We start from the raw sequence: 12529 nt of genomic DNA, 5'->3' as shown, positions 1-12529 counted from the left end.
ATTCATCTTCAATGAGACATTAATCGTTTAGTTACTTCCTTCCTTCCTTCCTGCGTTGAAATGATGAGAAAGAAAGGCAAATAATGGATCTGAAACTGAGCCCTGTGGATCTCTAACAAGCATATAGTACCAAGAAGTGAGACGACTTTCCGCTCCATTGCCAACGTGTTCTGTGACAGGTAGATATAAACGCAACAGAATATACATAAAACAGCTGTAGTGGCGACAGCTAGCAGTCCACATTACTTCAAAACTATTCCCTGACGATTTTCCTGCTCCATTTTTCTCCAATCCGAGCTTATGCTTCATCTCTAATGACTTCGTCTTCAAACCAAATTTTCCATCCTTCCTGAACTAAAGGGAAGAGAAATATACACTATGTGAACAAAAGTATCCAGAAACCTACCTAAAAAAGACTTACAAGTTCGTGGCGCCCTCCTTCGGTAACGCTAGAATTCAATATAGCGTTGGCCCATCCTTAGCCTTCATGACAGCTTCCACTCTCGCAGGCATACGTTTAGTCAGGTACTGGAACGTTGCTTGGGGAATGGCAGCCCATTCTTCACGGAGTGCTGCACTGAGGAGAGGTTTCGATGTCGGTCGGTGAGGCCGGGCACGAAGTCGGCGTTCCAAAAGATCCCAAAGGTGTTCTATAGGATTCAGGTCAGGACTCTGTGTAGGCCAGTCCATTACAGGGATGTTATTGTCGTGAAACCACTCCGCCACAGGGCGTGCGTTATGAACAGGTACTCGATCATGTTGCAATCGCCCTTCCCGAATTGCTCTTCTACAGCGGGAAGCAAGAAGATGCTTAAAACATCAATGTAGGCCTGTGCTGTGATAGTGCCAGGCAAAACAACAAGGGATGCAAGCCCTCCCCCCCTCCCCCATAAAAAAACACGACCACACCATAACACACCGCCTCCGAATTTTACTGTTGGCACTACACAAGCTGGCAGATGACGTTCACCGGGCATTCATCATACCCACAACCTGCCATCGGATCGCCACATTGTGTACCGTGATTCGTCACTCCACACAACGTTTTTCCACTGTTGAATCGTCCAATGTTTGCGCTCCTTACATCAAGCGAGGCGTCGTGTGGCGCTGACCGGCGTGATGTGTGGCTTATGAGCAGCCATTCGAACATGTATCCAAGTTTTCTCGCCTCCCGCCTAACTATGATAGTATTGCAGGGGATCCTGATGCAGTTTGGAATTCCTGTGTGATGGTCTGCATAGATGTCTGCCCATTACACATTACGACCCACTTCAACTGTCGTCGCTCTCTGTCAATCAACAGACGATGTCGGCCTGTACGCTTTTGTGTTGTACGTGTCCCTTCACGTTTCCACTGGACCTAAAGATGTTTAGGATGTTGAAATCTCGCGTACAGACGTATGACACAAGTGACATCTAATCACCTGACCACGTTCGACGTCCGTGAGTTCCACGCAGCACCCCATTCTGCTCTCTCACGATGTCTAATAACTACTGAGGTTGCTGACGTGGAGTATCTGGCAGTAGGTAGCAGCACAATACACCTAACATGAAAAACGTATGTTTTTGGGGGTGGCCGGAGACTTTTGATGACAAAGTGCTGAGTAAAACTGTGAGGGACGGGAAAAACCCACCGTGGTTCAACAACATTGTTAGGAAACTACTGCGAAAACAAAGAGATCTTCACTGCAAGTTTAAACGCAGCCAAAACCTCTCAGACAAACAGAAGGTAAACGATGTCAAAGTTAGCGCAAGGAGGGCTATGCGTGAAGCGTTCAGTGAATTCGAAAGTAAAATTCTACGTACCGACTTGACAGAAAATCCTAGGAAGTTCTGGTCTTGCGTTAAATCAGTAAGTGGCTCGAAACAGCATATCCAGACACTCTGGGATGATGATGGCGTTGAAACAGAGGATGACACGCGTAAAGCTGAAATACTAAACACCTTTTTCCAAAGCTGTTCCTTCTCTAAATCCTCGCACAAACGAAAAAATGACTGACATCGAAATAAGTGTCCAAGGAATAAAAAAGCAACCGAAATCACTCAAGAGAGTAAAGTCCACTGGACCTGACGGGATACCAGTTCGATTATACACAGAGTAAGCGAAAGAACTTGCCCCCCCCCCCCCCCCCTTCTAACAGCCGTGTACCGCAAGTCTCCAGAGAAACGGAAGGATCCAAATGATTGGAAAAGAGCACAGGTAGTCCCAGTCTTCAAGAAGGGTCGTCGAGCAGATGCACAAAACTATAGACCTATACCTCTGACATCGATCTGTTGTAGAATTTTAGAACATGTTTTTTGCTCGCGTATCATGTCATTTCTTGAAACCCAGAATCTACTCTGTAGAAATCAACATGGATTCCGGAAACAGCGATCGTGTGAGACCCAACTCGCTTTATCTGTTCATGAGACCCAGAAAATATTAGATACAGGCTCCCAGGTAGATGCCATTTTCCTTGACTTCCGGAAGGCGTTCGATACAGTTCCGCACTGTCGCCTGATAAACAAAGTAAGAGCCTACGGAATATCAAACCAGCTGTGTGCCTGGATTGCAGAGTTTTTAGCAAACAGGACACAGCATGTTGTTCTCAATGGAGAGACGTCTACAGACGTTAAAGTAACCTCTGGCGTGTCACAGGGGAGTGTTATGGGACCATTGCTTTTCACAATATATATAAATGACCTAGTAGATAGTGTCGGAAGTTCCATGAGGCTTTTCGCGGATGATGCTGTAGTATACAGAGAAGTTGTAGCATTAGAAAACTGCAGCGAAATGCAGGAAGATCTGCAGCGGATAGGCACTTGGTGCAGGGAGCGGCAACTGCCCCTTAACATAGACAAATGTAATGTATTGCGAATACATAGAGAGAAGGATCCTTTATTGTATGATTATATGATAGCGGAACAAACAATGGTAGCAGTTACTTCTGTAAAATATCTGGGAGTATGCGTGCGGAACGATTTGAAGTGGAATCATCATATAAAATTAATTGTTGGTAAGGTGGGTACCAGGTTGAGATTCATTGGGATAGTCCTTAGAAAATGTAGTCCATTAACAAAGGAGGTGGCTTACAAAACACTCGTTCGACCGATACTTGGGTATTGCTCATCAGTGTGGGATCCGTACCAGGTCGGGTTGACGGAGGAGATAGAGAAGATCCAAAGAAGAGCGGCGCGTTTCGTCACAGGGTTATTTGGTAAGCGTGATAGCGTTACGGAGATGTTTAGCAAACGCAAGTGTCAGACTCTGCAAGAGAGGCGCTCTGCATCGCGGTGTAGCTTGCTGTTCACGTTTCGAGAGGGTGCGTTTCTGGATGAGGTATCGAATATATTGCTTCCCCCTACTTATACCTCCCGAGGAGATCACGAATGTAAAATTAGAGAGATTCGAGCGCGCACGGAGGCTTTCCGGCAGTCGTTCTTGCCGCGAACCATACGCGACTGGAACAGGAAAGAGAGGTAATGACAGTGGCACGTAAAGTGCCCTCCGCCACACACCGTTGGGTGGCTTGCGGAGTATAAATGTAGATGTAGATGTAATGGACCTAAAACAGGAGATGTAATGGACCTAAAACAGAGCCCTGTGGGACTCCAACAAGCGTACACTTCCCAAAAGCAAAACGACTTTCCGTTTCACAGACGACGTGTTCTGTGGGGAGCGGTCATGGACGCTGCAGAGTGCACATACAAGAGTTGCGGTGGCGGACGACAGGTCCTCAGTACGTACCCCTGAGCAGCTCCCTCAGCGCCACCACGGCCTCTGCTACGTTCTCCGGCGTCTCCCGCAGCTCCTCGCGCGCCAGCTGCTGCTGCTGCTGGGTCAGCGGCGCCAGCTGGATCCCAATGCGCTCCCTCGGCGTCGCCATGTCGACTGCTCAATCTGCTCGCTGGCGGACAGCCTGCAAACATCGGTCAGCATGTGAAGTTCTGACCCGACTCTCGAGACATATACACTTGACGGAAAAAACTCGCAGCATCCAAAACTAGTTAATGCAGTGTAATAAAATTTCGAGAATACGTTTGTCCAGGTAACGCAGTGATTAGCATTGCAAGATCACAGGTTAATGTATGCGAGAGATAAGCCATTGCAAATGTCTAGTGCTGGTGCATGAAAACCCGGCGTAGCCGACAGAATGTTGAATGTAAGCAAACAAACGTGCGTTCATTGTGTTGTACAGGTGCCAAAAGTCAGTTTTTGGGATGGAGTTTCATGCCCGTTGCACTTGGTCGGTCAATGCCTGGGGCTGCTAATACTGGTTGCCGATGTCGCTGGAGTTGTCGTACGATGATGTCCCATATCTGGCGATTGGAGACAGATCAAGTTTCAGTCTCGAACCGCGCGACCGCTACGGTCGCAGGTTCGAATCCTGCCTCGGGCATGGATGTGTGATGTCCTTAGGTTAGTTAGGTTTAAGTAGTTCTAAGTTCTAGGGGACTGATGACCTCAGATGTTAAGTCCCATAGTGCTCAGAGTCATTTGAACCATTTGTACAGATCTAGTGATCGAGCAGGCCAAGGTAACATGCCGACGCTCTGTAGGGCATATTGGATTACAACAGTGGTATGAGGGCAAGCGTTATCCTGTTGGAAGACATCCCCTGGAATGCTGCTCATGAATGTCAGTACAACAGATCGAATCACCAGATTGATGTACAGATTTACAGTCCAGGTGCGTGTCATATCCACGAAGGTACCCCTGTTGTCATACGAAATCGCACCCCATACCATAACTCCAGGTTTGGGTCCAGTGTGTTCAGCACACAGAAAGAGCCGGCCGCTGTGGCTGAGCAGTTCTAGGCGCTTCAGTCCGGAACCGCGCTGCTGCTATGGTGACAGGTCAGAATTCTGGATGCGTGTGATATCCTTAGGTTAGTTAAGTTTAAGTAGTTCTAAGTCTAGGGGATTGATGACCTCAGATGTGGTTCAAATCCTGCCCCGAGCATGGATGTGTGTGATGTCCTTAGGTTAGTTAGGTTTAAGTAGTTTTAAGTCTAGGGGACTGATGACCTCAGATGATAAGTCCCGCCGGCCAGTGTGGCCGTGCGGTTCTAGGCGCATCAGTCTGGAACCGCGCGACCGCTACGGTCTCAGGTTCGAATCCTGCCTCGGGCATGGATGTGTGTGATGTCCTTAGGTTAGTTAGGTTTAAGTAGTTTTAAGTCTAGGGGACTGATGACCACAGATGTTAAGTCCCATAGTGCTCAGAGCCATTTTTTTTTATAAGTCCCATAGTGCTTAGAGCCATTTGAACACAGGAAGATTCGTTGCAGTGCCTCAACTGGCTTCCTTCTAACCAACACACGGCCACCGCTGGCACCGTGGCAGAACCATCTTCCATTAGAAAACACAACACTTAACTTCTGAGGTCATCAGTCCCCTAGAACTTAGAACTACATAAACCTACCTAACCTAAGGACATCACACATAGCCATGCCCGAGACAGGATTCGAACCTGCGACCGTAGCGGTCGCGCGGTTCCAGACTGTAGCGCCTAGAACCGCTCGGCCACTCCGGCCGGCACACCTCCTCCCTGCCCTTTGATGAGCTCTCGCTAGACACCACTTTAGTCCCTAATGGCGGTGGTATGGTGTCAATGGAATGCACTGTGCAGAGCGTCTCCTTGATGTAACCCATTCATAACAGTTAGTTGTGTCACTGTGGTCCAACTGCTGCACAAACTACTGCTGCATCTGCTACACACCGAATGCGATCGTCTTCCCTCTCGGTAGTGCCGTATGGCTGCCTGGAGGCCGGTCTTCTTGCAAAAGTACATTCCCGTTATCACCGCTGCCACCAATCATCTACAGTGGCTACATTCCTGCCAACATCCAGCTTCTCATAGCCGCAATACACGACCTCGTCCAATGAGGTGTTGACAATGGCGCCCTTGGCCCCCGTTAAGGCATTCTTGACTAACATCAACTCACCACGCCCAGTGTGCGTCTCCATAGCTGACTGGTGGTACTTCCTTCGGCAGTACATATACTAAAATTGGAACGACACAGAGAAAGCCGGCATGGTAGCTCAGTGTGTTCGGTCGGACGTCCGCCCCGAACAAATGCAACGAACAAAATGAGATTTTTAAAAAAGTGGTCAGCGCATCGGTACTCGGCTGGGTGGGAGATTTTCTCCGCTCGGGGACTGGGTGTCGTGTTGTCTGCATCATCATATCACCCTCATCGATATACAAGTCACCGAAGTGGCGTCAACTAAAAGACTTGCACCAGGCGACCGATCTATACGACGGGAGGCCCTCGCCACTTGACATTTATTTACCACGTCCAGTCTCAAGGGGAACCAACGCTCACAACCGTTAGAGCTTGTATTTAAAGCAAACCTGATTTGCACTTTCATAGTGGCGCTACTGACGCCTCTCTTACGCGACTGGCGCGAAACTTGAAAAGACATCATGTTTCAGATGTAGTAACACGCTTACCACCTTTCCTTTACTTCGCACAACCCCTTCCATGTGTTGTGATTTTTTATCGGCAGTGTGCCTTTTTTCAACGTTCCTGAAGATTAGTTATAGTTCTAGAGCTCTCTAAAAAATCTGAATAGTTCTGTACAATCTCGTTTTAAAAAATTGACGAAGAAACAAACGTTTTCACACATGAATTTGTTGAAAGAACTGAAGTTGGCTCCAACAGAGAGGTACAGTCACCTTAATTTGTAAAACCTCCCATCGACAAGTGAGGGACACATAGCGTTGTGTATTATTTTTCACAAATTTCAATGGTTTTGATCGCAATATATTGTAATACGAGGGTCGTCCACAAAGTAAGTTCCGTTTCTATCTCTATCCGCGGCAGCGCTAAGATCGCAATTCCTAACATGGGCGGCAGTTACTCTGACTCAAGGAGAAGATATGTACGCCATTTTCAGATCACTGCTGACGACGTGGACTTTGTAGTGCTTCTTTATAATGTCAGCCGTAATTGAAAATGTCGCCGCGTGTGAAATCAGATCTGTGATTCGTTTTCTAAATGCAAAGAAAGTTAAACCAAAGGAAATCCATCGGCAAATGAACAGAGTATGACGCACGCAATACCAAACTCTGGGCTACACTCATCGCACTTCGCCCTTCCTCCAGTTTCACAATGATTCTTCCTCCAAATGTTGCTGCCAGGCCATGTTGTGGTGAAAAATGCCACCACAATGCACTCTAACTGCTTACTGATTGACACACTGTCTTTTCCTGATCCTTCAACAGCCCCGTTTGACACTATAGTCGCACTGACCTCACACCAGGGCACATGAGACACATTGGCCCTATGGTATGCGTCATAGCACGAGACACTACAGGTCTTCCGAGTGCCAGCAGGCGTCTCCGACGAGGTGGGGGAGGGGGGGGGGACTTGCTATTTCAGAACGAATTTAATAACTCTTGACTGCGCTTTTAAATACATGGAGACTCTCGATAACACACAATAAGGTTAAAACCTTTAGTGGGTACCTTTTCACTGACATCTTGATTTCCTCTGGGCAATGCACGAGGCCGAGCGTTCGTGATATGTGGCATATTAATTGGAAGAATGCAGAATGTTGAAATTAACAGCACAGATAGTCTGTAAAAATCAGCAGAATCCTCTAACTGGGGAGGTATCAAGAATGGTGTCCCACAGGGTTCAGTCTTGTGTTCCTTACTGTTCTTAATATATATTAATGACTTGCCACTCTATACTCATGAAGATGCAAAGCTAGTTCTTTTTCCTGATGATACAAGTATAGTAATCATACCCAACAAACAAGAATGATTCAAAGGGCTCTGAACACTGTGGGACTTAGCATCTGAGGTCATCAGTCCCCTAGAACTTAGAACTACTTAAACCTAAATAACCTAAGGACATCACACACATCCATGCCCGAGGCAGGATTCGAACCTGCGACCGTAGCGGTCGTGCGGCTCCAGACTGAAGCGCCTAGAACCTCTCGGCCACACAACAAACAAGAATCCGCTGAGGAAATTGTAAATTATGTCTTTCAGAAAATTATTAAGTGTTTGTCTGCAAATGGACGTTACTAAATATTGAGAAAACACGGTGTATACAATTCTGTACAATAAATGGAATAACACCATTGATAAATATAGACTATGAACAGAAGTTTGTTGCTAAGGCGGAATATTCAAAATTTCTGGGGGTGTGCAATGATGAGAAATTGGATTGGAAAAACACATCGATGATCGGCTGAAACGGTTGGGTTCAGCTACTTATGCTATTAGGGCTATTGCAAATTTTGGTGATAAAAATATCAGTAAATTAGTCTACTACGCCTGTTTTCATTCAGTGCTTTCATATGGCATCATCTTTTGAGGTAATACATCATTAAGAGAAAAAGTATTCATTGCACAAAAGCGTGTAATGAGAATAATAGCTGGAGCGCACCCAAGATCACCTTGCAGACATTTATTTAAGGAACTTGGGATATTCACAGTGCTTTCGCAATACATATATTCCCTTATGAAATTTGTTGTTAATAACCCATCCCAGTTCAAAAATAACAGCGAAGTGAATAGCTACAACACTATAAGAAAGGGTTATCTTTACTATTCCGGGTTAAATCTGACTTTGGCACAGAAAGGGGTGAATTATGCTGCCACAAAAATCTTTGGTCATTTTCCAAATAGCTTTAAAAGTCTGACAGATAGCCAACCAATATTTTTAAAAAAATTAAAGAATTTCTGAATGACAACTCCTTCTATTCAATGGGTGAATTTTTAGATAATTAATAAGTAGTAACTGTAAAAAAATTATTTTGTGTAAAAGAAAAGTTATGTTACAGTGACACGTTCCACGTCATTACGAAATGTCGTATTCATGATCTATGGAACAAGTATTAATGTATGTATGTAAGACGACTTCTATGATATGACGAGTTCGGTGAGGACCCATATTTCTCGTGGCATTGCCTCGCGCCATGTGAAGTCCACCTTTCTGTACACTACTGGGAGACTCTGGCAACATGCTCCCGCATTTTCATTCATTTCCACCGAATTATTAATGCTTTAAGTTCCTTTATGTACCTCGTCCTTGAGTCTCGCTGAGCAGTTTATATCAATAGTTTCAAATATTTGGACCTGGATTGCGATCACGAAGCGATATTAACACACAAACCATATGGCTGCAATGAAGTCATTGTACCAGCTCACCGTATTGAAAGCTAACTTTGGTAGCAACCAGAAGTAAGTGAACATCGGTCTGAAGTCACACACTGTCTTCTGACTTCTGTCAAAACAGCTACTCGCGTCAGCCGCTGCGACTAAAGTCTTCTTAGAGTGAATATGTTTCCTCCAGGCTGATACCATCTCATGATCAAACTGGAAATTACTAGATACATTTATCGAATAATATTTCTCCATACAGCAATTGCATACATTGCCTATAACATGTAACGCAGCTGAAACAAAATGTAAACTGAGCTGCATTATTTTATACTCATTTCCCCTAAAAATGAAGGAAGTGAAAGTATTTCATCTATCTGGGAAGAAAATTCCGAAGAAAGTTCTATGAGTTCGATCAAAGATTCTCAACTCTCTCTCTCTCTCTCTCCTTTGAGGAATCACCCTACTTTTTACTTTAACCGCGTGCCACAGACTGGTTGTTTGTCTTCTTTTTTAACCCTTACGAGAAAGACAGGAGTGAGGTTACACAATCATTTAACAGTTAACGTTGAATACTGGTATCCAAAACTTACTTAGTATCATTTCGTTATAACAACATTTGTCTTCTTCGTATTATCTCCATGATGTCTTTGTAAGTTTCTTCAGCAATTCTATAAAACAGTTCCATAATACTCTTGTATCACTCTACCAAACACTGAACTCTTTTAGCAAGTCTCTAAACCGACCGCTTTCTTCAATGTGACTTGAAAATTCCAAATATTAGAAGTAAAAATCTTGAATAGGTCGCGAGACACTGATTCATGTACACTAACCTTTGCCAATACAGCATATTATTCGACAATCCTTACAATAATCGGAAACCTAAAATTGATACTTTTTGTTCGTTCTTCTTAGTGTTTATTATTCAAGTGGCTGGAACGATTCTCCAAACAACTGCATCTTCGGACTAAGAAGACAGTACGAACTGATGTCTATAGCTTTCTAAAATCTGGCAAGACAGAATATCTTTGCTCATCCTGGTCTACGATTTTGAAGATCCGATGCACGAAGACAGTGAGACGTCCTCAGTGTGCTGTTCCCTTCTAACCTTAATTCAGAGTTACAAGAGGAAAATTTTCACACATTGAGCTCACAGCATGAATGAACACCATTGCTCTTTACACATACCAAGCTAAACTCCTAAGTTCCAAATCCGAAATGCGTTACTGGAAACCTTTTGTGAGAAATTAATAGTGAAAATCGGAGAGGAAATTTATTTCACAGTGAATAAACTTAAATTATCTACATGAGAATACTCACAGTTGCCATTGGTCGTATTCGTGCAATCTGCGGCGAAGCGACTGTTTACTGTCCTATAGTTATTGACGTACTTTTATACACGGTAATGAACAGTGCTAATCTAAAATGCATGATACTTTTTTTATTTTTAGAGTCTACCGGATGAGAAAGAGAAACGAAATCAGTTAATTATCTGCTCAACATTAAGACAGAGCGTTAGCTCACATGAACGAGAATAGAAAAAGCAAGCACCTGTGAGATTTTAAGGAACCATCATGGAATTCATCTCAAGTGATTTAGGGAAATGCCGATGTCACAATGGCAATACGGGAGACTGAATATTGTACCATACGAATGCGGGCTGGAGCTGTTGTTTTAAAAACTGCATCACGCTGCTCAGTTGATGAAGCTATGGGGGGTTGTTGGCTGGGAGACACTGATGGGAAATTCAGCCAATTTGTTGGAAAAGTTTTCTCAAATCGTTTACACGGACTCCATTTCCTGCGAAGTGTAACTGTTCGCGGTCTATGACTGTGACTGTGGGGAGAGTATACAGCTAAGCATCTGATACTAATCACATAAATAGAAGACGCTAGAGGATGAAATCCATGTAATTAGTTCTGCTTCCGATGGACTGATATCGTCAAAAGTGCCTTCTTGACCCACTAACACACTGTCGAAGATGGGGACTGAACTCAGACCGCTGGAGTTTACCCAGTTGGTTAGGGACATTACGCCACTAATTCACTTTCCCTTACCATCGAAATTCAAATAATTTTTTTCGTTGGTGGGATTCGAAGCGGATACGTTGATAAGGTGTGAGAGCAAAAACCTCTATTTAATGACGTTGTTGTGGAACATTGTCAACAGGGCCGTGAAATTCCTCCTCGGGTCACGTCTGCAAAATCCCACGGTGAAGTTTATTTGTTCAGAGGGAGATAGCAGTTGTTGAGGCGCTGCGTCAGAAATTATATCTGACGCGTCCTTGAACTTATCAGATAACATCTGTCGGCCACTTAGATCTGATATGCAGCTTCGAGAAGTGTATTGCAGAATGGCATTCTTTCTCACCATCAAATACGATAAGAGATAAGTGATACGGACTGCCGCTGTATCCAGCCAGCTGGTCACCGAGGGCGTAAATTTCAGATCTCTTTGGTACAAAGAGTAAGAATCTACTTGTGTTACGAGAGTGGTAGTCTAGAATAATTCAGTTTCTCTCACAATGTGATACAATCAATGCAAAGCTCGCATAGCTAAAACTAGTCCCTCTGCGTTAACAGTTCGGTGACTTGTCTCTGCGAGTAGTTCCAACGTTGCGCTGCTACACTTCACACAATTACGTTTCTTTGCCATCCGTTTTGGACCACTGTCGCTTATATTCAACAAACAATCCAATTAAAGTAAAAAAAATGATAGTCTCAAAAGATGCGTTTAGGTTGCTTTCTGAGACAACATGCCAAGAAAAATAAATAAATAAATAAATAAACGAATAAAAGCAATATCTAGAAGCTTTCATGGCAATCGACTCTTTCACAGACGGAGTATTATTGTGGTACGGGTAATTTCCAAGAATGATTGCCTATCGAAGTTGGAGGGCTCCAAACGATACATATCGAAGTTGCGATAGTAACTCGAGTATGGAAGTCTCGTGGCGCGTGTTACGAGTATGTTTAAAGGTGTCACTACAGAACGACTAAAGAAAAGCGTTAGAGAAGCACTCGCAAACGGAAACGGAACTACTTACCTTAGTCGTCGTCGGTGTTATCGTGTTGTGACAGTCCGCGTGATGTATAAGCTACAGGGACAAATCCTTTTTTCCCATACCCAGGGTAAACTCTGCCAATATCGCGTAGGGATATCGGCAGAGTGTCACATGAGTCGACTTTCTCCTGCAAACGCAAGTTGTGAAAGTATAGGTACTGGAACAAATACAGTTCGTCCCTCTGTCATGGCCGTTCTTCTCTTTTTATGGTTGACTTGACAGACTTCCACAGGCGTTCTATGTTCTGGGTATGGACACTGGCGTCATCTGAAGAGACTAACTTGACAGAGTGGTTCACAAATTCGTGCTCGAAGTTTTCAGCTTTGAGACTCTGGTATGACTGAAACCCGTCTGTGATGACTTTTC

General features: G+C 44.4%; 1 protein-coding gene across 1 annotated transcript in view; it reads right to left on the bottom strand.

The window, feature by feature from the left end:
• LOC126458503 (retinaldehyde-binding protein 1) overlaps positions 1-12529 on the bottom strand; it is a 113561-nt gene that overhangs the window by 93656 nt on the left and 7376 nt on the right. Inside the window, exon 2 of the mRNA XM_050095598.1 lies at positions 3727-3898. Coding sequence (XP_049951555.1) covers positions 3727-3865 — 139 coding nt within the window. The 5' untranslated portion in view covers positions 3866-3898. The remainder of the gene's footprint in view (positions 1-3726; positions 3899-12529) is intronic.

Source organism: Schistocerca serialis, chromosome 2, assembly GCF_023864345.2.
Source record: "Schistocerca serialis cubense isolate TAMUIC-IGC-003099 chromosome 2, iqSchSeri2.2, whole genome shotgun sequence".
NCBI lineage: Eukaryota > Metazoa > Arthropoda > Insecta > Orthoptera > Acrididae > Schistocerca > Schistocerca serialis.
This window is presented reverse-complemented; position numbering and strand designations above follow the sequence as displayed.